At 52.8% G+C, this 27,087-nt stretch overlaps 2 protein-coding genes and 2 non-coding genes across 8 annotated transcripts; 3 read left to right on the forward strand and 1 right to left on the reverse strand.

Moving 5' to 3' along the window:
* Positions 1-4,680: 4,680 nt before the first annotated feature.
* Positions 4,681-7,161, forward strand: Rps16 (ribosomal protein S16). The gene is made up of 5 exons (XM_057761746.1): positions 4,681-4,830; positions 4,959-5,060; positions 6,633-6,729; positions 6,819-6,866; positions 6,959-7,161. The coding sequence occupies exons 1-5, from the start codon at positions 4,783-4,785 to the stop codon at positions 7,102-7,104; spliced, it is 441 nt and encodes a 146-aa protein (XP_057617729.1). The 5' UTR covers positions 4,681-4,782; the 3' UTR covers positions 7,105-7,161.
* LOC130870604 (small nucleolar RNA SNORA40) lies at positions 5,484-5,608 on the forward strand. Its single transcript, XR_009056748.1, has one exon. It is a non-coding gene; the product is annotated as a small nucleolar RNA SNORA40 (small nucleolar RNA).
* Positions 7,162-10,572: 3,411 nt separating the features above from the next.
* Positions 10,573-26,470, reverse strand: Plekhg2 (pleckstrin homology and RhoGEF domain containing G2). Of its 5 annotated transcripts, none has more exons than XM_057762511.1 (20): positions 25,755-26,470; positions 24,993-25,123; positions 24,139-24,395; positions 23,960-24,060; positions 22,587-22,653; positions 22,430-22,476; positions 22,084-22,234; positions 21,767-21,904; positions 21,417-21,617; positions 19,349-19,441; positions 19,177-19,263; positions 18,802-18,835; positions 18,609-18,710; positions 18,478-18,525; positions 18,365-18,403; positions 18,197-18,213; positions 16,664-16,840; positions 15,674-16,538; positions 13,824-15,211; positions 10,573-10,770 (listed from the first exon to the last, which is right to left on the reverse strand). In XM_057762511.1, exons 2-20 carry the CDS (start codon positions 25,099-25,101, stop codon positions 10,591-10,593), a joined length of 4,101 nt encoding a protein of 1,366 aa, XP_057618494.1. In that variant the 5' UTR covers positions 25,102-25,123; positions 25,755-26,470; the 3' UTR covers positions 10,573-10,590. The 5 variants fall into 5 exon arrangements, with proteins under 5 accessions (XP_057618494.1, XP_057618493.1, XP_057618495.1 ...); XM_057762510.1 differs by having other exon boundaries at positions 24,139-24,398; XM_057762512.1 differs by lacking the exon at positions 18,365-18,403 and having other exon boundaries at positions 24,139-24,398.
* A 389-nt stretch (positions 26,471-26,859) lies between these two features.
* On the forward strand, positions 26,860-26,952 carry Trnai-uau (transfer RNA isoleucine (anticodon UAU)). The gene is given in 2 exon segments: positions 26,860-26,897; positions 26,917-26,952. It is a non-coding gene; the product is annotated as a tRNA-Ile (tRNA).
* Positions 26,953-27,087: the final 135 nt, after the last annotated feature.

The following is a 27,087-nucleotide window of genomic DNA, read 5'->3' on the forward strand; positions in this document are numbered from 1 at the left end:
TGCTTCCCCTCCTCCCCTGGGAACCAAGGACCTAACAGCTACACATGCACATACTCAGTTCCTGAACAATTACCCATATACGTATGTTTTGATTCAGTCCCCTGGGAAATGGGGTCAAAATGACCTCTTACCTCACCTCATCTGGCAACAGCTCTCCAGTCAATTATTGGTAATAGCCCTTTCGAATAAGCCAATCATAATAGTCAAAGAACAACCCCCCTTGCTTCTGTGGCCCCTTTAAAAGTAGCCTGTGCCATCTATTCGGGGTCCCTCGGCTTCCCAAATGCTGGGGGACCCTGTCATGACAGAATTAATAAAATCCTCATGCTTTTGCATCGGCTGTGGTGTATAAAGTGGTCTCTGGGGGCAACTCCTCCTCGGTGTTTGGACACTGGAGTCCAACAGTGGTACATGCCTTTAATCCCAGAATTTGGGAGGCAGAGGCAAGCAGATCTCTGTGAGTTCAAGGTCAGCCTGGTCTACAAGAGCTAGTTCCAGGACAGGCACCAAAAACTACAGAGAAACCCTGTCTCAAAAAGAAGAGAAGAGAAAAGAAAAGAAAAGAAAAGAAAAGAAAAGGAAAAGAAAGGAAAGGAAAGCAAAACAGTCAGGCAGTGGTGGCGCATGCCTTTAGTCCCAGCACTCGGGAGGCAGAGGCAGGCGGATCTCTGTGAGTTTGAGGCCAGCCTGGTCTACAAGAGCTAGTTCCAGGACAGGTAGGACATACACAGAGGAACCCTGTTTTGAAAAAAACAAAAACAGAAAACAGGAAAGTAAAACAACCAGCTACTGATTCTTACCTCTACCTCAGTCTAATGGCAATCCTGCCCGAGACTCTCAGAATTAGACTGAGATTGAGGGCTGTCTTCTCCAGTTTTATAATCCTCTCTAGGGCTGGGATTAAAGCACCACCCTGTTTCTAAGGAACTAGTGTGGTTACTGGGATTAAAGGTGTGTGTTACCACTGCCCAGTCTGTAAGGCTGACCAGTGGGGCTGTTTTACTCTCTGATCTTCAGGCAAGCTTTATTTATTAAATTACAAATGAAATATCACTACATAGGACAATTCTAAAATTGGATGTAGTAGTGCACATGCATAGTCCCAGAACTGGGGAGGTGGATGTAGGGACATAGCCCCACCCATTGGGGGCGTGTTCGCCTCGGGCTAATGTTTACGGATAAATCTGCCGGGCGTGAGCCCAGCAGGTCTTTTTCTTTTGCTCCGCTTTTCCGGTACACCGCGGGAACCTGTGGTCCTGTAAGTTTATTTCCTTATTAAAGCTGTATATATCTATATAATCTGTCTACATTCATTTGCGCCGCCACAGGTGGAAGCAGGAAGATCAGGGGTTCAAAGCCGTCTCTTTCTTAGTTACACTGTGAATTCCAGCCAGTCAAAAGAGACTGAAGGACAGACTGGGGGGTAAGGGTTGAGCAGGCAGAAGAACCAATGGATTAGGACAAGGTATTTTACTGTCATCTGCTGTCAGTTGACAAATATGAATCTACAGTGTCCAGGACAAATACTGTGTTTTGTAGATGTCAAACCTACACATGGTAGCCCTGCCCACCTCATGGAATTATCGTGGGGAGTACATCACCCAACATACTCAATGCATTTAGATTAGATCAGCACCTGGAGGAGAGTAAGCACTGGTTAATGTGGATGTAATCATTATAATTACCATCTGTGTCTGAAATACATTTATCTTCCAAAGTGGGTCAGAAATATGACAGCCAGAACATCTGCCACACTGTTTCCCTGTGGACATGTTCAGGCATGCGTCAATGTATACACACAGCGCCCAGTGGTTTCTCCCTAATTTTCCAGCTTCGGGAAGGCGTTGCTGCTACCAAGGGGGTGGGTTACTCAAGTGTGGACAGTGCCACATTTTGCTTTGTTTAGACTATTTAGCCCTGGCTGACCTGGAACACTCTCTGAAAACCAGACTGACTTTGTGTGTGTGTGTGTCTGTGTGCGCGCGTGCGTGTTTAGTTTTTATTACATATAAGTGGGAGTCTGTTTGTGTGTACATGTACCACAGTGCACGTGTGGCGGTCAGAGGACCTCTTGCAGGAGTTTTCTCTTTTTATCCTGAGTCCTAGGATCAAACCTGGGTCCTCAGACTTGAATTTCACCAACTTGTTTCTTTCCGAGGCAAGGTCACATGTAGCCCAGAAACTCATACTGTATTGGAGGATTGGAGAGGAAGGATCTGTACCCCTCCCAATCCTTCCTCCACCTTCCAAGTGCTAGTATTACAGCTGTACATGACCCCACCTTGTCATCCATGTTGACAACCCTGCCCTCCAACTGTTTCCAAGTCTCTGACACGGGGAGTCCCTACACCCTGTGCTGCCAGAGAGACAGAGGCGACTGTGCAAAAGCCACAGCCCTGTGAGAGAACCCCTTGACTTAGGAGAATTCTAGGGGTGGGTACAATGGAAAAACTAAAGCCTGGGTTTCCGCAGTTAGGATTGGTAGGCTGGAGAATTCTGTGGGGTAGAGACTTAGGGTGGGGTGTTTAGGGAAGCATTGGAATTTGGAGGCCCAAAAGATGGCTCGGTAGGTAAAAGCACCTACTGCTTTTAGAGGACCTGAGTTTCGTTCCTGGTGCCCAAGTTGGGTGGCTCACAGACACCCTATAAACCACACTTCCAGGGAGATTGGAAGCCTCTCTCGGGAACCTGAACTCATAAAATTAAATCAGGCCAGCCGGGCGATGATGGCACACGCCTTTAATCCCAGCACTCGGGAGGCAGAGGCAGGCGGATCTCTGTGAGTTCGAGACCAGCCTGGGCCTGGTCTACAGAGCTAGTTCCAGGACAGGCTCCAAAGTCACAGAGAAACCCTGTCTCGAAAAACCAAAAAAAAAAAAAAAAAAAAAGCCGGGCGGTGGTGGCGCACGCCTTTAATCCCAGCACTTGGGAGGCAGAGGCAGGCGGATCTCTGTGAGTTCGAGACCAGCCTGGTCTACAAGAGCTAGTTCCAGGACAGGCTCCAAAACCACAGAGAAACCCTGTCTCGAAAAACCAAAAAAAAAAAAAATTAAATCAGGCAGGTCGGTGGTGGCGAACGCCTTTAATCCCAGCACTTGGGAGGCAGAGGCAGGTGGATCTCTGTGAGTTCGAGGCCAGCCTAGTCTACAGAGTGAGTTTCAGGACATACTCCTGAAAGACCCTCACCCCGGGTTCATCACCCAAACTGCTAGCATTTGTAACACCACTTGCAAGGCCAGTACCTCATAGTAGCAGAAGGGCTGAAAAAGGTCAATTCTAAAGCAGGCAAGCCCGCCAAAACAGGATATCTGTGGTCGAACATCTGGTCCCAGGAGGAACAGGAACAGAAAGCACCCCGGGTAGACTGTGCCCACTCAGCGACTTATCTGATTTCCATGAAATGGGGAACTTGTCCTCAGCTCAAACTCAGCCTAAGCCTTGCCACATTTGAATGACCCAATCAGAACCCTGTAACCAGGCATCTCGCTTCTGTAGCAGCGCTTTTTGCTCCCCAACCCTATAAAAACCCCCTGCCCCAACCATGTGGCACGCAAGTCTTCCGAGAGACTTTGTCGCCCCGGGTACCCGTGTATCTGAATAAACCTCTTGCTGATTGCATCCACACCGGTGGTCTCGCTGTTCCTTGGGGAAGGGTCTCCTCAGCGGGAAGACACTCTCTGAGGGTCTTTCACTCCAACAAACCCTGTCTCGAAAAAACCAAACTAACCAACCAAACAAATAAATAAAAATATTAAATCTTAAAACAGGCCAATTTGGGGATTCCAGATAAAGATCGTTTAGGATAACTGCTCTGAAGATGGGTCTAGGTGAGGGCCATCCTGGGAGGAATAATTTCCCAGGAGCAGTTCCGGAGGAGAGGAGCTGCCAAAGAGGTGGTAATTCCGGCGAAGGCAGGTGCAGAACGGGCACTTAAGACTTGCAGAAGGGAGTTCAGTAGAGCTTTGAAAGGGGCTTTTAAGGGTGTGTCTCTGAGAAAGGGGGTCAGGTTTGCTAGGAAGAGGAGACTCCTATAGGCAGGTAAGTCTAGTGAAATGTAGATTTGCAGGGGGAGGGTCCGAGGGGACAAGAATTCTAGGGAAGAGCTGGGCGGTGGTGGCGCAGGCCTTTAATCCCAGCACTCGGGAGGCAGAGGCAGGCGGATCTCTGTGAGTTCGAGACCAGCCTGGTCTACAAGAGCTAGTTCCAGGACAGGCTCCAAAACCACAGAGAAACCCTGTCTCGACAAACCAAAAAAAAAAAAAAGAATTCTAAGGAAGAGGGGTTCTGCTGGAAGATTGACTTAGTGAGGTGGAGTTAGGAAGAAACGGATGGGGATCCTGGGGCGCGGGGAAAAGTCAGGGAGGGAGGAAGGCGGTCAGTGGGGGGCGGTGAGAATCAGCCTGGAGGAGGGCCGAAGGACAGAATCACGAAGCTGGACTGTCTACGAATTGGCCAAAAACTCAAGACGACCACGCCCGCGGAGAAACAATGGAAAGGCAACCCCGCAGCTCTTCTCTGGAGATGCGGACCAAGTCCCCGCCCAATCCCTCTCCGCTCCGTCCCTTCCGCCCTCCAGGACCGCCCCACCCCTCGCGAGGGCGTTCCCTCTGCGAATCAGTCGTCCCGGGCTGGGTTTCAACGTCGGCCGCAAAGCTCGCTTCTGTCGTGAAACAGCGCTCAAAGCGCCTGCGCAGACCCTGAAAATCGGCCTAAGCGGCCCCGAGCTTTCCTTTTCCGGTGGCGGCGCCGCACAGTGAGGACCTCGTGTTCATACTCGCAGCTATGCCGGCCAAGGGTCCGCTGCAGTCCGTGCAAGTCTTCGGACGCAAGGTGTGCCAGGGGAGGGATGGAAGGAGCCAGGGGAGGCTAGGGCTGGGAGACATCAGAGATCTGGGGTCCATCCTGAGAGCCAGGGCCCCGATCTCATGCGGCCTCTCCGTGTCCCTCGCCTTCCACAGAAGACAGCCACAGCCGTGGCGCACTGCAAACGGGGGAATGGGCTCATCAAGGTGAACGGACGTCCCCTGGAGATGATCGAGCCGCGCACGCTGCAGTACAAGGTGTTGGGGTCGGGCGCGGGCATCTGGGAGGCGGAGAGACGGAAGCAAAGGCCCCGGGATTATTAGAAGTTGAGGTGTGAAAAGGAGAATGACTTACCTAGTGGTCTGCTTGGGCTGGGAAAACGTGATTTCCTAGTTGGGATAATAAAACGTAGCACGTTGAAGAGTATAATCTGCCGTGCTTGGAAGCTCACTCGGCTGCGAGGAGCGAGTGGCCTGGGGAATAGCATAGTGTATATAGTACATGATTGTCGATTTCTCTAGTAGAAATATCCTGGTTCATGTGTATAATTCTAGCACCCAGGGGAACAGTGCCACGAGTTAGAGTCGATCCTAGCAAAGTGCGGTTTAGGTCGGCATGGGCTACGGGGTGAAAACCTGGGAAAGAAAATCCAGCGTGGTCCTCTGGAATCTAAGATTGGTAGCACTTGTATGGGTTTTTGTTTAACTGGTGGACAAAAATTTAGAGACAGGTGCAAAAGTAAATCCTCTTTTGTAACCCAGAACTCGTTGGTGTATGAGTTTTGGTACATGTAAGAAGGAACATTGCGCTCCAGACAGTTCAGTGATGACTGCATTCCTGATAATGCCACTAGAAGCCCCGTGGCAAATGTCCCTTTAATCCTATCATTCCATACCCAGAGACAGTCCTCTCTCAGGACAGCCAAGGCCACACTAGGAAATGCTACCTTGAAAAAACTTTTTAAGTGGGAGGGGCACTAGGTACCTTTCAGAGTGTGGTAGCTGAGTGAATATGATCTGAGCCACTCTGAGTTAAGAGAGGTGTGGGATTCAGATTGCCAGTTTCTCCATACTGTTTCTCTGTATAGCAGTCCTGGCTCTCCTGGAACTCAGTTTGTAGAACCACCTTTCTGTCTCCCAAGTGTTGGGATTAAAGGTGTGTGCTACCACTGCCTGTTGTGAAGATACTTTTTATCTTAAATTTCATTCCTCTCAAAGGAAAAGAATGTATTGTTTGTGTGGTGGGATTTGGTTATTGGCTCTCAGTTTATTTGAAGGATTTTTATGTACGCCACGTTGTGCATTGGGGAAACAGCAGCGGCCGAGTTGGCTCTGGGCCTGGTCTCCATGGAACTTCTGGATGGGCTAGTCCTAAATGCTGGACATAACTTGATCCAAAATAGTTGGGCCTGGGACGTGAGCTAAAGCAGTAAGGAAGGGTCAGGAGAGGAGGGAAGGTCAGGCTGCTTGGGTCCGAGCTCCCACTGTCAGCAGATTGTCTTGGTGATGTCATCCCTACCAGTATTCTGAGACCAGAGACCATGGCTTTGTTTCCTGTTCAGGGGATGTCATATCTGCCTGTCATTCCATGATTCTAGCTTCAGGGTATTTGGGGCCCTCTTCTGTTCTCCATGGGCATAGGAATCTGAAGGCACCGTGATTCCGGGATAGGTTGCCTGTGGCTTTTAGCCCCCGCAGCAATATTAGCTGCTTTGAATCTTCCTTTGATTGTCATGGTGTCAGGGTCCACACCGAGAAACAGAACTCCTGAGGGGGGTGACTAAGCTGTCTGGGGTTGGACCTAGACCTGTTCATCTTCCATTCCTCTAGTTACTGGAGCCTGTTCTGCTGCTGGGCAAGGAGCGATTCGCGGGTGTGGATATCCGGGTCCGTGTGAAGGGTGGTGGTCATGTGGCCCAAATTTATGGTGAGTCTCCGGATCGGGGCCTGTGGCTGTGACATCAGCTCCTGGAGCAAGACTGGATCTTCACAGAACTTTCCCCTTGTGTCTTGCAGCTATCCGACAGTCCATCTCCAAAGCCCTGGTGGCCTATTACCAAAAGTGTGAGTGAGCCATGGTCCTTTCTGGTGGGAGGGTGAGTGTGGGGACCAAGTTGAAGACTTTGGCTATTTGAATCTTGTCCCTTCATCTTCAGATGTGGATGAGGCCTCTAAGAAGGAGATCAAAGATATCCTCATCCAGTATGATCGGACCCTGCTTGTAGCTGATCCTCGGCGCTGTGAATCCAAAAAGTTCGGAGGTCCTGGTGCCCGTGCTCGATACCAGAAATCCTACCGATAAGCCCAACTCAAGGATCAGGGTTTATCTTTGTAATAAACATCCTAGGGTTTTAATGTTTTTTTGTGTTATGTTCTTTTTGAGGTTTGGTCTCTATATTATAGCCCTAACTGTCCTGGAACTCATTGTGTAGACAAGACAGGCCTCAAACTCAAGGTGTGTGCCTGCCCTGCCTCCCCAGTGCTGGGATTGTAGGTGTGTGCCACCACATCCAGCCACTTTAAAAAGCATCTTCTTTGGTCCATGTGTGGTTTGGAGGTGGCAGGAAGGAGGACTTGGATTAGTGTTTTTTTTTTTTGTTTTTTTTTTTTTTTCCTTTTTTGGTTTTTCGAGACAGGGTTTCTCTGTGGCTTTGGAGCCTGTCCTGGAACTAGCTCTGTAGACCAGGCTGGTCTCGAACTCACAGAGATCCGCCTGCCTCTGCCTCCCAAGTGCTGGGATTAAAGGCGTGCGCCACCATCGCCCGGCTTTTTTTTTTTTTTTTTTTTTTTTTTTTTTTGGTTTTTCGAGACAGGGTTTCTCTGTGGTTTTGGAGCCTGTCCTGGAACTAGCTCTTGTAGACCAGGCTGGTCTCGAACTCACAGAGATCCGCCTGCCTCTGCCTCCCAAGTGCTGGGATTAAAGGCGTGCGCCACCACCGCCCGGCTTGGATTAGTTTGTTGTGCAGTGCATTATGGGCAGAACCCAGGGGATACAGCTTAGCCTGTACATGGTTTTTATGGATATGTGTAAGTGCATGTGGGTTTGTTCAATTGCTGTCTGCCTTATTTTTATTTGAAAATTCTAAGTTATTTATGTATATGTGCAATATATGCCCGGGTTCTGCAGAGACCAGAAGAGGGTGTCGCATCCCCTGTACAGGCTGGTGTAATCCACCATTTATTTAGATGGCCGGATCCAAGTCCTAAGTTAAGTGTGCTTAACTTCCAGCCATCTCTCTGGCCCCAAACTCAGAAATCTGCCTGTTTCTGCCAAGTGCTAGGATTGAAGGTGTATGCCATCAGTGTGTTTAGAAACCACATGATTGTTAGCTGACAAGTGGGTGGCAGGAACTGCATCTGGTCCTCTCAAGTACTCAGTCACCCCTCCGAGCTGCCTCAAGCCCTTCAACTTTATTTTTGGTTTTGTTTTTGTTTTTTTGAGACAGGGTTTCTCTGTGTTACAGTACTGGCTATTCTGGAACTTGCTCTGTAGACCAGGCTGGCCTCAACTTTGCTTTTTTTTTTTTAAAGGTTTATTATGTATAGTGTTCCGTCTGCGTGTATGCTTGCACACCAGAAGAGGGCACCAGATCTCATCGTAGATGGTTGTGAGCCACCATGTGGTTGCTGGGAATTGAACTCAGGCCCTCTGGAAGAGCATCCAGTACTCTTAACAGAGCTCTGGGCCATCTCCAGCCCCGACTTTGCTTTTTTTTTTTTTTTTTAACCCAGTTTTGGGGTTGAACCCTGGTCCTCTTGCTTCCAAAGTTTTGCCAATCAAGCTTTCTTCCTACTCCCATTTTGGTTTAGAAGACTCTGGCTGTCTTATGCTAGAACTTGGGAGTGTACAACTGGTTAGTTGGTATTTTAGACACAATTTCTCTGTAGCTTTGGAACCTGTCCTGGAACTAGCTCCTGCAGACCTCACAGAGATCCTGCCTGCCTCTGGGATTAAAGGCGGCCCTGGCTGGCATTATCTTGTGTTGTTGTCTGCCTGATTTGTAACACAGGGCAGCGAGCCCAGGGCTTTGCACCAGGTGCAAGGTCTCCACCTTTTGCACTTGGCTGAGCTGTCATACCCCAGCCTTTGCTCATCCTGAACTCCCAGGGCTCTGGAATCCTTGTGCCTTAGCCTCCTGAGTGCTGGGACTAGGGTTGTGAAGCACCACACCCACCCCACTATTTAAATACCAGGAAGAGCAGAGGAAATGTGTAAGGCTATAGTCTTTGTTGCAAAGAAAGCAAATCCAGACCGGGTGATGGGAGAAGTAAGGGCCATGCTTTGAATGATACCAATGATACCCTGGAAGGGTCACCCAGGTTTAAGGAGCCTCCCATCTATACACAGTAGGCCAGGCAAACTCAATGCAAGTCAGTGGGGAGAGGCCATGGAGCTGATGTGTAGGCTCAAATGCTTGTCTCTGTGGTAACACCCTATTTGCTGTAGGTTTGGGTACATGCCTGTTCCCAAAAAGGTAGGAAAATCAGAAGTTCAAGGTCATCCTTGCCTAACTTAAGACACTTTTTTGGGGTGGTTGCGAGCCAGCATGTGGTTGCTGGGAATTGAACTCAAGACCTCTGGTAGAGCAGTCAAGTGCTCTTAACTGCTGAGCCACCTCTCCCAGCCCCTTAAGACACTTTCAAAACTACTACTCTACAGGGGTAGTTCACAACTGTAACTTCAGTTCCAAGGGATGTGTGACATCCTCACACAAGCAGGCAAAACAATCAATGCACATTTAAAAAAAAAAAAACTGGAACCAGAACTTGGGAGCCTCTGGGTGTCAGTCCTGTGTGTTCTTTATATGCAGAGAAGGTAAGAATGGCAGGAAGTGGCTTACCGAAGAGCCCACAGTGGAAGTCATACTGTCGGAAAGGCCCAGCCCCTTCATAGCACGCTACAAGCCTCTAAATTACCTTACACCCAGTCTGTGCCCTGCAGACCTAGGATAGCAGTGGGTTGTGGGAGAAGCTCAGCCTACAGAGTAGCAAACCCAGCCCAGCAAGCCCAGTGGCTTTCTTGGTACAACTCTGTACAGTTGGGTCTTGTTCACACACACCTCTGAGATGTGATCTGGGGACCTTGGCAACCAGAACCTACTTTCTAACAAAACGTTAGCTGCAAGAGATGGCTTATAGAAGCAGTTTGGCCAATGCGCTGCACTGGTAAGTGCTGGCCTGAGAGGCTATCAACACAGCTTGGAGATCTCTGTTGAAGACCACACACAGCCACTGAGAGCTACTCACATAAAGTTCTTTGTTGAGACAAGGTTTCACGTAGTCTTGGCTGACCTAGAACTTGCTATGTACAACCTCATATTCTCAGAGATCTGCCTGCCTCTAGAGTGCTGGGATCAGAGGCATGCACCACACCAGACCCAGCAGATAGGACACCCCCATAGGCAAAACTGGCTCCACTGGGCAGCGCAGAGAAGTGGAATGAGGCCATTGAATATACTGCTAGGCTCAGCATCGCCTCACATGCCTTGTAATGGTGATGAGGGTGTCCCTGAGAAAATGTCTCCCGTGTTAAAGGTTCTGAAGCAGGGAGCTGAAGATGTGGGAACTGGAGGAAGGCAGCAGGCCCTTTTTTTCTTTTTGAGACAGGGTCTCTGTGTAGCCCTGGCTGTCCTGGAACTCACTATGTAGACTACTGGCCAAACTTAGAGATCCACCTGCCTTGGCCCATAAGTGCTGGATTAAAGGCAAGCAACACCAGTATCCGGCTCAAAGTCCACGTCCTGATTTGATTTATTCTTTTCTGGTTTTTGTTTTTTCACTCTTGATTTTAAGAAAAGACATTTGATGTGTTGCCAAGGCTGACCTCGGGTCCTCCTGCCTCAGCATCTGGAGCAACTGGGACTCCAGGTACTGGCCACATAACCCCTTTTTGAGCCGGACTGTAGCAGTAAGCAGGCTGACCGGTGGGCAAGAATCCTGAAGTCCTGGCAATCTGGAGCTGCAATGCCTAGATAGGAGTTGGGGGTAGGGATACAGCTCATCAAGAGGAGCGGCTGAGGTTAGCTTGGAACCTATGGTTTTCCCAGAGAGACCAGAGACCCCTTCACTGAGGCTCATGGCTCCTCCCAGAGGCACAGCTGAAACACATCTGGAGAGGGAAATGCTTCTCCTTGCGCCAGGCTCTGGAGCAGACAGCCCTTTCTCCCTCCCTACCTCCTTGAATACCGGGAATTCCGGCGCCACTGGGAGCCTGGGCCAGGCTGGGAACTTTCCTACAGCTGGCGGTGGCTGGGAATGTGCAACTCTGCAGAGGCGGGGAGGGCAAGCCTCAGCCACTGTGAATGTGTGTGTGTGTGTGAGGGGAACGCAGGACTCGGCTCCTAGGGAGCCCCCAGTACACAGCCCTGTGGGCACAGTGGCATTCAGGAAGCAAACAGCTCCTTTTATTGAGTCTGGTTTGGGGTTGACTCACAATCACCTCTTGTAACCCTGGTGGCTCTTGGCACTAGACAGGCGGCTCAGACTGTGAAGATCTGTCCCTAGCAGCGAGACTAGGCAGGTCATTTATCTGTGCCTGTCTCCTTTTCCAATTTTTGGGCTGAGAGAGGGTCTCACTCTGTTAGACCAGCCTGGCATCTCATCTCTATAATGATTAAAAACAAGAGGCTGGAGAGTTGTCTGAGCTTAAACGTTTATAGCGCTCTTGTGGATGGCCCAAGTTCCTAGCATCCATGCTGATTGGTGCATAACTACCCCCTATAACTCTAGCTTCAGAGGACTCTGACACCCTTTTCTGGACTCCAAAGACACTTGTACTCATGCGCGCACACACAAAATTCAAGCAAACCCACCAACAAGCAAGGGCTGAAGGGCTGGGGATAGATGGGCTCAGTGGTGGAGCACTTGCCTAACAATCCCACGGGCCTGAATTTAATGCCCAGCGCTGAAAACAGCAAAAGCCATCCACTCCTTGTGATATGGGGAGGTGACTTACTTACTGGTTCTCAGACTGCAAAAACCAAACCAAACAAAACCCTCATTAGCCTCTTAGGGATGCTGAGGGTCAAAACAAAAATGAGCTCGCACAGACTGACAACCTTAAGGCCAGCAGCTAGTCTGTACTAAAGCACAGCCTCTGGCTGCTCGCCAATGGCTAACAACCAGATTCCTGAGCTCTGTAGGTTAGGACTAGACCCTGTGTGTGAGCAGAATGACGCCCTGGTGAGTCACGGGTTAAGATACACTTGAGAAGTGACAGGATATGCTTACTGGATGCTAAGAGCATTCCAAGGAGACAGGAAAGCCAGAGCTCCGAGAGGAATGTCACACACCAAATAAAGGGGACTTGAGTTTACAGCCTCAGACACAAGGATGCCTCAGAATTCCAGGGAGGATCATGGACAGTGAAGGAAGGAGCTGGCATTCTATCATAAAACACACTGTTTAAACTGTGCTACCCTGTAAACCACTGCTGGGAGGGGGCAGGATGCAAACATAAAACCCTTTTTGTCCTACAGCTTGAATTATTCTGGGGGAGGCAAGGGCATGTGGAGGAATTACAGAGATCCCAAGTGAGGGGGGATGTGGTGTGTGTGTGTGTGGTTGGGCAGGGGTGGGGCTGTTGGAAATAATAATCAGGATATTCATGGGAAAATGGGGCCTGGGTGTTTCCAGGGAAACCAAATGAGGGACAGAGCTCCTACACTGATCTGTCCTGGCGTCAGCATGGAAAGGACCCCGTCAAGGAGAGATGGCAGAGGACAGAGGAGGTGGTGCTGATGGGGAGGTGTTTGGATGATTGATGGGCAGACAGACAGCTGGGAGGACGGGCGGGCAAATGGTGGGCGGACATGGAGAGGTACATATTGGAGGCATTCGGATGGAAGAGTGGAATAGAACTGGGGGTAGGATGATGAATGAAATTGGATGGAAGGAAGGAGAACGGGATAAAAATCAATGGGTAAGATTCTAGCTGGACTTGGGAGGCAGAGGCAGGTGGATCTCTGTGAGTTCGAGACCAGCCTGGTCTACAAGAGCTAGTTCCAGGACAGGCTCCAAAACCACAGAGAAACCCTGTCTCGAAAAACCAAAAAAAAAAAAAAAAAAAAAGATTCTAGCTGGGAAAATGGACACATGCAGGGCCAGAGATGCAAGGCAGCTGATGGCAGCTGAGGAATGTTTTCAAGGGGGCTACCCAGGAGAGTTTTTGCCCCTACAGGCTACAGCCCAGGTTGTCCCCCAAACTCCTGGGCTCATGGGGTCCTCATTTCAGCCTTCCAAGCAGCTGTGACCAGAGGTGTGCACCATCATGCATGCCCAGTTTGAGCAGGACTGGCTTTTTCGGATGAATTATTGAATAATTTTAAATGCCTCAAAACTACAACCCAGGTTCTAACAGTTTCTAATGATTCCCAAAGATCTTGAGGCTCCCCATTTTTTGCCTTTTGTTCTTGGGTTCTTTTTGAGACAAGGTCTAATGTAGCTCAGGCTGGTTTTGAACTTACTATGTAGGGAAGGATAGCCACAAACATCTGGCCCTCCCTCTCCACGGATTACAGGTATGCACTAGCACACCCAGATTAGGTAGTGCTGGGAACTGAAACCAGGGCTCTGTGTTCTAAGAAAGAACTCTACCAACTGAGCTACACACCCACCCTGAGATACCCCAAATATTCTTAAGAGCTTTCACACTGGGGCCACATCAGCCCTTCCCATTCATCATGTTTTACATCTCCCACTGCTTCAAGAATGGCGAAACACACAGCATTTCATAAAGTTAATTAACAAAATAACCATGACCTCAGAAGGGTCATCTATGAACAGATCCCAGGGCCTGGAAACTGCAGCCATTTCCAAACCCGTGTCCTGACTCCGGGTGGGTGGCACCCAGTGAAAGTCCTTGAAGCTTAGGATGTCCAGGCTTACATATGAGAAGGGGCATCAGGAGCCCCCTGGGCCTTGGGAAGGCCCACAGGCTCCTGGGTTGGGGGCTGCCAAGAGAGCAGGGTGGTTCAGTCGAACCTGGGCTTTGGCTGGACGTAGACGCCCACCACCACCTACCTGGATACTAACTGTGGTGGCGTAGCTGAGCCTCCTGGCTGGAGGGGCTGGGGGCTGGGGTTGAAGTGGTGGTGAAGGTGCCCGTGATGTGGGGGCAGAGGAGGACCAGTGACCCTGGGAGGCTACCAGGCTGTCTCCGCCAGGTCCCTGACGCCGAGCCAGGCTCTGGCTGATGTATGAAGCTGCCAGGTACCTTGAGAGGGCAGCTGCACTGGGGCCCAGGAGCTGGCGAGTGGAGAGTGAGGGGCTTTGCAGTGGGGTCGAGTCTGAAGACTCTGACTTGGCAATGGGAGAGACCAAATGGCCTCTTGGGTTAGATAACTCCACGGTGGTCTGAACCGGGGTGGTTACTAGGCCTTGAAGGTCCTGAGAGCATCCTTGTTCGGTGAAGTGTGTGACAGCTGAAACATGGCCATCTGTGGGGTTCTGCTGGCCCAGTGGAGGTGACAGTCCAGGTGGTGGTGGGTCTGTGAGGCTGAACTCTGGACCCAGAAAATCTGGAGCTCCCTCCTGCTTGGGGAACAACAAGGGAGCTTCGGCCCTGATGCCTGTAAGGACTTGGGGCTGGGACATGGGTATGGCAGCTGGCATCTCAGTGTCTTGGGACAAAGACGGCAGCGGGCTGCATGGGATGCAGCAGTCCGGATGACCTTCCTGTGCCGGGAGAGGTAAGGCGCCAGGACCCTCGAAGTCTGGGAGGTCCGGTGACAATGGCCGGGACATGGTGACTGGGATCTGATGGTCAGGGCTGCTTGTGTACATTGGTAAAGGGCTGATAGCTCGGCCACTGACGGCAACTGGGCCCTGATCAATGCTGACCTCTCTCTGCTGGGTTCCTGGGGCACTGTCTGAGTGTTGGCTGTCTTCATGACCTTCTTGCTTGGGCAAGAGGGGGGTGGCTAAAATGACGCTAGCACAAGCTCCCTGGTTAGGCAATGCCACAGTGGTTTGCATTTGGAGTTCTGTGTGACATTCTTGCCCAGGAAGGCAGGTACTGGTGGACGGCACCTGGATTTCCATATAGTTTCTATGCTCCGTTGAAGGAGTGGCAGCTGGAACCTGACCCTGATCAGGCAAAGTGGAGGCAGCAGGTACCTGGACATCTGGAGGCTCTTCTTGCTTGGGCAAAGGGGATGTGGGTGGGACCTGGATGCTCTCGAAGTTGCTTTGCCCAGGTAAAGGGATAGGTGGAATGCAGCTGCCTAGATGGTCTTGTTTGGGAAAATCCGAAACATTTAGATTCTGGCCATTCAGGTGAGCTCCTTGCTCAGACAAAGGTGTGGCAGCTTGAACCAGAGCAGCAGGGCCCAGAGGCACAGACTCCTGGGCACAGTTCAGTGGGAAGGCCAGTTCACATACAAGCACATGTCCAAAAGCAGGCAGGGGCCCTGTATACAAAGAAAAGAGGATCAGGGGCTAAGGATGCAGCTCAGTCAGAGAGCCCCTGCCTAGAATCCCCTAATGAGCGGCTGGGAGTGTGGCTCAGTGGTGGAGCCCCTGCCTAGAATCCCCCAGTGAGGGGCTAGGGTGTGGCTCAGTGGTAGAGCCCCTGTCTAGAATCCCCCAGTGAGGGGCTGGGGCTGTGATTCAGTGGTGGAGCCCCTGCCTAGAATCCCCCAGTGAGGGGCTGGGGTGTGGCTCAGTGGTAAAGCCCCTGTCTAGAATCCCTCAGTGAGGGGCTGGGAGTGTGGCTCAGTGGTAGAGCCCCTGCCTAGAATCCCCTAATGAGGGGCTGGGAGTATGGCTCAGTGGTAGAGCCCCTGACTAGACTCCCCCAGTAAGGGGCTGAAATGTGGCTCAGTGGTAGAGGCTCCAGGCCCTAACACCACAGAAGAAAATGTTTAAGTCACCTGGCTCAGCCTCCTCCTGGGGTGGGCAGGGGGATGGCTGGGGTTGGGCCAGGACTCGAGGTCGGCGGCGGGGTGCATTCGTGGATGCCCTCGTCTCGGCTCGCTGCATCTGCTGAATCCGCTCACTGTAGAGCCGAGCCAGCTCTCGCACCCTGGACGCTGAGCGCTCGGAGTGTGGCATTCCTGCCTTCCCGCTGGTGCCGCCTCCACTGAGATCAGAGTCCTCCAGGATCAGCAGCGGTTCTGGGAAGCCAGGCCGGGCCAGCTGCCCCTGCTCCAGCGCTTGCCAGGCGCTTCGGATTTCTGAACAAGAGCGATATTCCAGTTCCTCCGGGAATCCTTGGACCTGGGTGCCACCCTGGGTCTGCACAGCTGGAAATGACACGCCTTCTGCGTCTTCCTCCTGCCCCACTCTGCTTTCTGAGGGTGGCTCGCCCAGCCTTCCCGGACTGCTCTCAGTCTCCTGCAGGGGTCCAGGGAGCCAGGAGCCACAGGGGAAGGAGGGGGTGCTGGCCAAGCTGGGAATGTCGGGGACACTGGACATGGATGAAAGGCATGGCATCTCAAAAACACCAGGGATGTCAGGGAGGCTCGGAAGGCAGGGAACCTCGGGAATTTCTGGAAGGCTGGGCGTGTCGCTGGGAATCTTGGTAAGGCTGGGCATGCAGGGAATTTCAGCTGGACTGGAACCTTCCAGCCCCTCTAAGACATGGAGTGGGGATGGCTCCCGTTCATCCGCCTCCAGCTCTTCCTCCTCCTCCTCTTCTGAAGACTCTCGGCTGGGCAAGGCTGGGAACGGGAGGGGTTCGCTTTCAACTGGCACCCTGGAGTCTCTGGGGAAGTTGGGAATGTCGTGGGTGGCTGGCTGTAGTGGGCACACAAAGAAAGTCAAGACATCAGGGGGATGGGGTGGTGGGCTGCCCTGGGCTGTGTTCTCTGCCTGCCCAAGGCCAGCGCTTCAAGGCTGCTATGACAGCGGCTGCAGCTCACCCCTGGGTCCCTGAGGCCTCTCTGGTTAAGCAACTCTAGAATTTCCTCAGTGATGGAGGTCCCTGATGGCTCCAATGTGGGAGGCCCAGCATCTTCCAGGTCTTCAGGGGGACCAGAAACAGACATGGGTGGCTGCAACTCAGGTGGGGGATGGAGCTCCCCTTCACTGCCAGCATGCTGTAAGGAGGAGAGGGGTGCAAAGCAAGAGCCAAGAATGCTCTGTTCCCCAAATTCCCAGTCCCTCCTCTTGTACATGGGGGAAGTCAAGGATCCTGACCCCCCACCTTCTTATTCTACCTTTGAACAGGGTCTTATGTGGCCCAGGCTGGCCTTGAATTTCTTTTTTTTTTTTTTTTTTTTTTTTTTTTTTGGTTTTTCGAGATAAGGTTTCTCTGTGGTTTTGGAGCCTGTCCTGGAACTAGCTCTTGTAGACCAGGCTGGTCTCGAACTCACAGAGATCCGCCTGCCTCTGCCTCCCGAGTGCTGGGATTAAAGGCGTGCGCCACCACCGCCCGGCTGGCCTTGAATTTCTAATTCTCCTGCTTTCCCACCAGAGGCAGTTTGGGCTTCACCACCCCACCCCTCTTTTGTCTTTGGTTTTTCGAGGCAGGGTTTCTCTGTGTGGCTTTAGAGCCTGTCCTGTCATTCACTCTGTAGATAGACCAGGATAGCCTCGAACTCACAGAGATCCACCTGCCTCTGACTACCAAGTGCTGGGATTAAAGGTGTGCGCCACCACCGCCTGGCTGCCATCACCCCGCCCCCTCTTTCTGATGTGAGGTATAGAGGATGGAACTCAGGGACTCATGCATACCAGAAACTTGACTGAGTGTTATTCCCCCAAAACGACCCCCCATTTTTTGAGAGACTCACTATGTAGCCTGAGCTGGGCTAAAACTCAATATGTAGACTAAGCTAGCCTTGAACTTACAGACCTCTGCCTGCCTTTGCCTCCAGCTGGGATTAAAGACATGTGGACCTGCTAGCTATTTTTTATTTTGACACAGATAACTTGCCCATGCTGGCTCAAACTTTTGATCCTCTTCAGTTTCCAGTGTAGCCTAAATTGTCATTTGCCAGGACACCTGGCTTAAAGCTCTCGCCCCTCTCTGAGGTCCCCTCTCTGAGTCCCGCACAGTCCAGGCTAGACCAGAACTTTTGCCTATAGTCAAGGATGACCTTGAACTCCCGACCCTACTGCCTCCATCTCCCTAGTGCCAACACAGCTAATTTTTTTTTTTTTTTTTTTTTTGATTTTTCGAGATAGGGTTTCTCCATAGCTTTTGGTTCCTGTCCTGGAACTAGCTCTTGTAGACCAGGCTGGCCTCGAACTCACAGAGATCCGCCTACCTCTGCCTCCCGAGTGCTGGGATTAAAGGCGTGCGCCACCACCACCCGGCCAACACAGCTAATTTTATGTGCTGCTAAGGGCTCAAACCTAGAGCATGCTGGGTAAGCACAGAACCCATGCAGCTGTGTCCCCAGGTCTTTAATCTGTGCTTATTCTGACTCAGGGCATTTCTCATTTCTTACCTTGACTTGAGGCTTCTCTGGGGATGGAGAAATAAAAAACAGAAAAGAGATAAGGAAGTAGATTATTCCCTGTAACCGACCAGCTGACCCCTCCTCCCTCTCCATCTACCCCGAGGCATCCCTGGAGAGAGCAAGGACAGACTCACAGACAGACAACCAGTCACTAACCGTTCTGGGGAAGAATGACATAAGATTCCTTTGCTGGCTCTGGGGGAGGGACACAGGGTATCAGGAGGCCAGGCCCTTGGGTCCCTGGGTCCCCTTGAGGGGTGAGTACTCACCAGACTTCCTGCGGCCACGACGACTGCCGGAGAGTCCCGGAGACGGAGCTGTGGGGCAGATGGCCAGAGTCCATGTCAGCCCAGCCCTTCAGCCTTGGGGCGGTGACCCAAACCCACATTCTCTCTGTTACCTGGGTTTCTTCTGCCAGGGGTGAAACTTCGAGAGTCCCGAGGGCGGGGAGAGTCCAGGGGGGACTTTGGGGGCTCTGGGATAGATTTACTCTTTGGAGCACCTGCGGGGCAGAGTTGAAGGACTGTCTACTCTCTCAGAAGCATCTCCTCTTTTAGGACCACAGAGGACCACAGCCCAGGCCCCTGACTCACAGTGCAGGCTGTTCTCCAAAAGAACTTGCTTTGCCTGAAAGACAGGGAGGGGGTGTTTGAGAGGCGGGGTCTGGAGAGCAGGCCCTGATCACAACCATTCCCAGGAATGAACAACCGCTTCTAGCACCAGGCCAACGACGACGGTAATTCTCACCCCTACTGCCCTGCCGTTGTTGGCACTATTCCTCCAGGCGAGGAAATCCAAGGCTAGGGATCTTGTTGCCCAAGATCACAAAGCAAGAATGTGCTGCATCCCAAAGCCAGAAAGCCTAATTCTGCAGGGTTGGCCATCAAGGTGGCAAGTGCCCCCACCCACATTATTTGGGTCTGCCATGGAGACTGGGCCCTATGCCTCTTGCTGTGGCAGGTCCATACCTTGGCAGGGATGGAAGCCGGGTGATTCTCAAAGAAGAGGCGCTGGAGACAGTGGATCCATAGCCGTTTCTCTTCTTGGTTCTTGGCCTGGGGGTAAGGTAGGTGGAGATCAGGGATCTGGGCTCTGAGCTAAGGCAGGGGTAGGTGTTGGCCCAGCCCACCTTCTGCGTACCTGGAGCAGGTGTCTGTGCTTGGGGATGGTCAGATCCGACACCTTAAATCCTAAGGGGTCCCGAGGCGTCTCAGTGACACTCAGGTTACAGCACTGAAGGAAAAACAGATGGTGAGGTGTCGAGACCCTTCTGGCACTAGATACCCTTCAGAAAATACCAGGGTTCTAATATCCTAGAAAGCAGCGCCTCATGGGCTGTTTTGCCTCTCACCCCACAGGCTGGACTCCCCTTACTCCCCTACCAGACTCCCTTCTACCTTCCTGAAGACACCCTCTGGACTTACTCCCTCATTTTAAAATGTCGGAGTCTCACTATGTAGCTCAAGCTGGTTTTCGTTTTTTGAGACAGGGTTTCTCTGTAGCTTTTGGAGCCTGTCCTGGAACTAGTTCTTGTAGGCCAGGCTGGCCTCAAGCTCACAGAGATCTACCTGCCTCCTCCTCCCAAGGGCTGGGATTAAAGGCGTGCACCACCACCACCTGGCTAGTTCCCCATTTTTTAATTCAAGGAAAATGCTGGCTGGACATGATGGCACACACCTGTAATCATAGCACTTGGCAGCCTGAGGCTGGAGAATTAAAGCAAGTGTGAAGTCAGCAAGGCATGCATAGTAAGTTACAGGCAGCTAGACTATAAAGACTGGATAGAAGGCGCAGTGGGGGCAGAAGTGTTTGTGTTCCAGCCTGAAGATCTGAGTTCAATCCCCAGATAACCACAAGGTGACAGGACATAAATGAATTATGAGAGCTGTCCTCTTGTTTGTTCTCTCTCTCTCTCTCTCTCTCTCTCTCTCTCTCTCTCTCACACACACACACACACACACACACACACACACACACACACACACAAAATAAAAATAAATAAAACGTGGGCCACTGCCACATGGTTCAACCTGCCCTTCATTCTGAAGGTCGGATTCCCTGCTTTGCTTTCTTCCCAACTAAAATTCCTTTTGCTGTTTATCCCAGCACTGGAGAGGCGGAGGCAAGCAGGTTTCTGTGAGTTTGAGGCCACCTAGAGCTACTTAGTGAGACGTGAGAGAGACTATGTTTCAAAAACAAACTATATGTCTGAGGGGGTGTGCCACGTGCATGTGAGTTCCTGAGGCTGTGGAAGCCAGAGTTAGGCTTCTCCGTCGATGGAGTTCAGGTGGTTTGGAGCAGCCTGGTGTGAATGCTGGGATCAAATCTGGATCCTTTAGAACAGCTATCTCTCCGACCCTTCCACTTTCATTTATTTTACATTTAATAGTGGGGGAGCAGGGGTACACACCACCAAGGGCGCCTGGAGGTCAGAGGACAGCTCTGTGGTAGCTTTACTCCGAGCCATGTTGCTACCTGCTGTGGTCACTGTCGCCTTTTTGGCTTTTGGTTTTGCGACAGGGTCTTGTTCACCCAATAGTCCCAGCTAGCCTAGAACTGACACAGACCACTGTGCCTGCGCGGGATCTGCTTTTGAAATAGGATCTCACTGTGCAGCCTACACTGGCCTTGGGCTCACTTATAGGTCTGGCTGGCCTCAAGCTTGCAGCAACCTTGCTTCCGTCCCCCAAGTGCTCTGTTTTCAGGTGTGAGCTACCACATCCAGCTTTTAGCCTTTTTTCTCCCTCCCTTTTGGTTTTATTTATTTATTTATTTATTTATTTGTATTTTTTTTCCATTCAAAATTTCCACTTCCTCCCCTCCTCCCATTCCCCCTTTGGTTTTCTTGAGACAGGGTTTCTCTGTGTAGCCGTGGCTGGTTTTGAACTCACAGAGATACACCTGCCTTTGCCTCCTGAGTGTGGGATTGAAGGCATGCGTCACCACCGCCTGGCCTGGCCTTTACTTTTTGATACAGAATTTCATCAAGTTTCCCAGACTGGTCTAGACCCTTCTCTGTAGCTCAGACAGCCTTGAACTTTTGACCTCCCTGTCTCAGCTTCCCCAGTAACTGGAACCATAAGTCTAATGCCACTGGGCCCAGCTAAATGTGTCCGTGGAAGCCAGGCTGTCTCCTACAGGGTATTTAGGTGAAGATATATTGAAGGTATTTTAGTTGTGTCTGCATCGGACCCCACCCCATACTCACAAAAATGTGGCCCTTGTAGGTGTATTCAGGCCCCCGTCGTTTGGCCACAAGCAGCATCCGGGAGAACAGGAAGAGCAAGCGTTCACCCCCTCGCAGCCGAGGGCCTCCCCCGCCGCCTCCACGGAAGGTGCCTTCCAGCACCAGTTCTCCAAAGGCACTGAGCTCAGGGCCAGTCCAGCCACCTAGTCGCCGCTGTACTTCCTGCCAGGACCACACCAGGCACAGAGACAGGCCCGGGTTGGTGGCGCACACATATGGGCCAAAACAAAGGTGTTAGTGACAGGGATGCTGCCAAGACTGTTCCCCCACTCTGTCCCCAGTCAAGTTGGCCCAGCCCACCCTGGGACCACCTGAAGGCGTGCTGCATGCTCCTGCTTGCGCTTCATGTCATTGATGTACCAGGCCACTGCGGTCATGGACACAATAGCTTCCTCTACCGTCTCTCGCCCTCCGGTGTCCGGGCCCTCTGCCCAGTGTTTGCCCAGTTCCTGCCAGTCATCCATCGGAGTACACAGGTGAGGGGGAAAGAGAAGGAAAGATGAGAACCTCAGGAGGCAGAGCAACATGTAAGGGGAGGAGCCGACCACACAGTCCAGGGAACCACGGGCGGCTGCTGGACCCAATCATGCCCCTCTCCACAAGCCAGGCGCCAGGGGCCACAGCTGACCTGCAGCAACAGATGGTACTTCAGGATGCGCTGAACAGGCTTCAGCAAGAAGCTCTGCAGAGGCAGGGAGTGACGGAGCTGGGCCTGACGTTCCTGCAGCCACAGAGTGGCTGGCGGAGACAGCGACAGCTCTCGGAGAAGGGCCAGGGAGCTGGAGGCACAGGACGAATCAGTGGTCAATCAGTGGCCAGTGGCGGCTGGTGCTCCAGAAGGCAGGGCTGGGAGGGGTGGGCGAGTGGCCAGGGCTCAAGGGGTCATCAGGTCAGGGTGGGTTAGAGGGTAGAGGCCAGCACACTGGCTCATGGGCATGGGCCAAGCAGGGACTCAGGGACTCCCTCTGCCTCACCTCGGGTAGTTCATGCAGTACAATGTGTAGATGTCAAAATCCTCGCTCTGTGGGGACACAGGAGTCAGCATCACCGATCTTCCCATGGTCCCCGGGAAGCTTAGCCAGCCCAACCGTCCCCTAGCCTTGGGCTGCTCCGGCGCTGGCTCATGCTCACCCTTTGCACAAAGCACTCCGCGATGCCCCCTGCACTGTTGCTGCTCTCCAAGTCCTCCAACAGCTCACTGTGGGGGGAGGGGAAAAGTAAAGAACCGCCTGCTGCCTGTCCCACCAAGACTTAGGAGTTCAAGAGACCAGACTGCTGGGAAGGAGCCTAAGTAAGATGGCTACAGGAGATGCCTGCCCCACTCATTCTGTCTCTGCACGGCTTCATAGTCTTCAGCCTGATAACCCTGTCACAGCTGGCATGTCGCAACCTAAGGGCTGACAGCACAGCCCTGGGAAAGAGGGTGCTGGGAATTCCCAAAGAGATGATCTTAAAATTCGATTGTAAGCGGGGGGGGGGGGGGGGGAGAATGGTGGTACTAGACTGTCACCCCAGTTACTTGGGAAGCCAGGCACTGGTGGTGCAAGCCTTTAATCCTAGCACTTGGATCTCTGGGAGTTCAAGGCCAATCTGGTCTACAGAGCAAGTTCCAGGACAGCTATGGCTGTTACACAGAGAAATGTTATCTCAAGAAACAAAAAGAAAAGAAAGAAAAAAAAAAGAAAAAAAAAAGAGTTTAAGGTTGGTATGGATGACTCAGTGAGACTCTTGTCTCAAAACAAAACAAACGAACAAACAAAAAAGAAAAGAAAAGAGAGAGAGAGAGAAAAGCTGAGGACTGAGGACATAGCTCAGCAATACAGAGCTTGCCCAGGATGCCCAAGGTCCAGGGTTCAATCTTCAGTCTTTAAATTAAAAAAAAAAAAAAAAAAAAGCCTCTGTTACTCTGCTACAAGACAGGCACACCTATAATCTCATCCCCAGGAGGCTGAGACAGGAAGCTTTCAATTTTGAGGACAGCTCGAACCACACCAGGAGACCCTATTTGAAAAAAAAAAAAACAAACCCAGGACTAGATGGGTGTGGCGGTGCATGCCTATAATTCCGGCACTTGGGAGGTAGGGGCAGGGAAATGAGTTAAGAAGTCCCAGGCCAGCCTAATTACAGGAGACCTTGTGGGTCTCAAGTAATAAACCACCAAAGCTTTTCCTGTGATTCTGACATGTTACTCTCAGGCCCCAGTATCCCTTCACGAGGGTGAGCAGCCAGTTGGGTTTGGCCAGGGCTGAAGGTGGCCCCATGCCCAGGGAATCGCACCCAGGCCCCACATGACCTGACTCAGGTCTCAGATCCCAACTAACAAATGGCGTCTGTGTGGTTCCACATCTTCCCCACCTTCAGTCCTCAACTATTACTCAACCTTACTGCTCAGTGTCACCACACCTCTTCACAGGGCCACCATGAGGCACTCAGGTTAATGTTAGGACACAGCCCCTCCCCTGCCACAGCAGCCAGTTCCCTTGTGGCCCCCACCGGTCCCTGACCTGCTAAACTCATAGATGTCCTCGATGTTGGCAAACAGCGTGCCCACCTGCTCCATGCTCAGCCCCAGGGCCCTGCCGTCCATCAGGGGACCCAGGTAGTCCTGTGGGGATGAGAGTGGTTAGAGAGGCCAAGGGCTTGGCCTGGGGCCCCCGTGTCTTCAGGTACCCGCCTACCTCACCTCCACAATGCTGCGAAGGTCCCGGACATATGCCCTTTCTGTCTCCACGATCTCCTTGGCCACTCGCTCCAGCCTTGAGGGTTTCACCGAGTCCTGGATTCCCACGGGCAACAGGTGCAGGCGTATGGGGGGCTCTGGCAAGGGCTCTGGCCTGGAGGCTGAGCAGGTTGGTGATGGGTCCCCCTCAGAGCCCACAGTGCTCAGGGAGGTGGAGCTGCCGGAACCCCTCGGGGAAGCCATGGTGGGGGCTGCCGGGGCTGCTAAGGTAGGGAGCAAGCGGTCAGGTCACATGTTTCTATGGTCCCCACACTCCCTCACACTCAGCTGACAGTTCCCATAGGTCTCTGCTCCACTGTCCTAATCTGTCCAGTTTGATCCTGTACCAGAGTCCTTCCTCTCTGGGCCTTGGGCCTCTATTGCTTTAATTCACCTCCTCCATCAACCAGTAATTGATTACCAGTCTGTCCCACTGACCTTGCCACTCCCACAAGCACAGCCCCCTTTATGTTCAAATTCCTCAGATCCACAGGGCCCCATTCAATGAAGCTATGGCTGGTCCCTTCACCCAGTTCCCTTTCCACGACACATCTCTTTACTGCCCCCACCCCTTCACACTCAACTTGGGCCTTGGGCCTCTGCACATACTATTTAGATCCTGCATGCAGAAGAACACTTCTTTGTGTCCAGCTCCTTTCTCCTGAATTATCAGCTTATCCGTCTCCTCGGTGGCAACAGGGCTGTGCTGCGCTGTCTTGGTCACGGTTGTTGGCAGCACTGCTCAGGCACTGAGGGATGCTCAGTGTCCTGAAGGAAGGGACAAATGCCCACAGGCTCCACCTGTCGGGACTGCTCACCTGTCGGAGTATCGCTCACAGCTGCGCAGTCGCAAGCTTCACCTTGGTGGCCACACCCGAGCCTTAGGCTGGGTTTGGACGGGCTGAGTCCCCGGGCTCCCTCGGGCATGGCTGAGTGGCACAACTCGGACCTACAAAGAGACCCACTTCTTGGGAACCGGATTTCATTGGTCTTGCTGCCGCTCCAACTCACTGATAAGGGTGCAGAAAGTTGATACAAAATCCAAGGAAGGGCACCACGGAGTGACTACTAGAGGAGATACAAAGTGACAGAAAGAAGGGGCCGAAAAAACAAGCTAAAGACCGAAAGGTTGAGACAAAGAGCGAAGACAGCAAAAGTGCCCGAGTCTGCAAGTCCCATCTGTCTGGGCGCCCCCCCTCCCCCGGGCTCAGGGATCCTGGGAACTCTCAGGCTCAGGCTGAAGCTGAGGGCGAGGGGCAGGGCTGGGAAAAACCGTGGGCGGGAGAGGCCGCGGGGTCCCAGGGGAGGGCGGAGGCTGGGGGACCGGATGCCAGGGTCCTGCAGACGGCTCCCTACCCCGCCCAGGACTGGGCGCTGGGCGCTGGCCCCGGGCCCTCTACCCAGCTCCAACTGGTCCCTCGGCACCCCGACTGCGGTCCCCACAGTCCGAGCGTCCCCTGTGCGGTCCCAGCCCCCGATTCCCGCCGGCGCCTCCGCTACCCCCCAACGGCACGCCCCCTCATTGTTCCGCCTCGGCGCCGCCCCCCTCCCCCAGTCCCGGGCCCCTCGCTTCCCCTCACCTCCCGGGGAGCTGCGGGCCCCAGGGTCGGGAGTCCGGCGCGTCTGGACCGTAACGCGCGGTCCCTGAGGAGGCTCACAGCCCGGACTCAGGGTCGTAAACTTGGGGGTCTCAGACTCCAGAATCCGGGGAGAGTTGGGATCCAGAGTCCGAAGTCTCGGTGTTCTAAGTGGAAGATGCTGCTCTCGAGTCTCAGACGGGGGCGCTGGGAACACAAATTCCTGAGTCTTCTAGGTAGGGCTGTGTATGGTAGGGGGCCCGGGATTCCAGAGTTTCCAATACCCTAGGGGCTGGGATGAAGTCACCTCCGGAGGGAGCGCAACGACTCGCAAACGCCTCCGTCTCTTGGAAGTGATGGATGTTGCAGCCCTAAGTCGAGGAGTGAGGTCCAGGAGGAGGTCTTGGACTCAAAGAGTTAGAACCCCAGGTGCGGGGGAGATGCGCGGTCACGGATCCTACGGTCTTCAAGCCGAGTGCAGGGACGGGCCTCCAGCCTCAGAGCTGACGTCCGGGACCCGTGGCTCCTTCAAGAGGCGCTGGGCATCAGAGGTCCCGGCCCGGCGCGGGAGCCTGGACTTGCAGGTCTCTTTAAAGACCGGGATAGAGATCCCGGACGCCCGGGTCCAACACTCTGGACGTCTTGGGCTCCAGGATAGTTGCCCCGGGGCTCCGGGGGCGGCGGCGGCGCCGCATCTGGGGCGGGGAGAATCAGGTCCCAGATGTGGGGTGGGGGGCGGCCGCCCGAGGCTTCCCCTCCCCCTTGCCGCCGTTCGGGCTCACATCCTGTTCCCGCCCGCTGGGGGGAGGGGCTGCCTTCCGGCACGCCCTCCCTCAAAGGGTTAAACCCCCCGCCCCCTACTCTGAATATTCGCGAGCAGGCGGACCCAACGGCAGGCCACCGCCCACATTCCAGGGACCGGGAGGACTTTTACCTTTTACAGCACGGGCCGGCAAGGCGTGAGAATCCGGAATGGTTGCACTCTCTTGTTCTTATTGGTCGATCGGAAAGCTTTATGATTACATATGCAATATTGGGTGGAGCTGTCCAGCAAAGTCGCGCGACTACGACTGACTGAAGGACTTAGTGGCGCGAGGGTGCGGCCGGAGCTCCAGTGGCGCAATCGGTTAGCGCGCGGTACTTATATGACAGTGCAGGCGGAGCAATGCCGAGGTTGTGAGTTCGATCCTCACCTGGAGCACTCTCTTTTCTTTTCTTTTATCCGGGTGTACTTTGTGTTCTCGCATTCGTTTTAGTCGTCTTTACATTTTGTAAATCAATTAAACGGCTCGTTTGACACAGGATCTCACCGTATAACTAGGACAGGCCCCGAACT

This window comes from Chionomys nivalis, chromosome 2 (genome assembly GCF_950005125.1).
Source record: "Chionomys nivalis chromosome 2, mChiNiv1.1, whole genome shotgun sequence".
Classification (NCBI taxonomy): Eukaryota; Metazoa; Chordata; class Mammalia; order Rodentia; family Cricetidae; genus Chionomys; species Chionomys nivalis.

Excerpts from the sequence above, each read along its gene's own strand:
- Rps16 (XM_057761746.1), top strand. The coding sequence starts at position 4,783 with ATGCCGGCCAAGGGTCCGCTGCAGTCCGTGCAAGTCTTCGGACGCAAG. Across the intron at positions 4,831-4,958 it reads TGCAAGTCTTCGGACGCAAG|AAGACAGCCACAGCCGTGGC; the intron begins GTGTGCCAGGGG and ends CGCCTTCCACAG. Across the intron at positions 6,730-6,818 it reads TCATGTGGCCCAAATTTATG|CTATCCGACAGTCCATCTCC; the intron begins GTGAGTCTCCGG and ends TGTGTCTTGCAG.
- Plekhg2 (XM_057762510.1), bottom strand. The coding sequence starts at position 25,101 with ATGCCCGAGGGAGCCCGGGGACTCAGCCCGTCCAAACCCAGCCTAAGG. Across the intron at positions 24,399-24,992 it reads TGTGAGCGATACTCCGACAG|CAGCCCCGGCAGCCCCCACC; the intron begins GTGAGCAGTCCC and ends TCCCTACCTTAG. Across the intron at positions 18,526-18,608 it reads CCCTGGCAGAAGAAACCCAG|CTCCGTCTCCGGGACTCTCC; the intron begins GTAACAGAGAGA and ends TCTGCCCCACAG.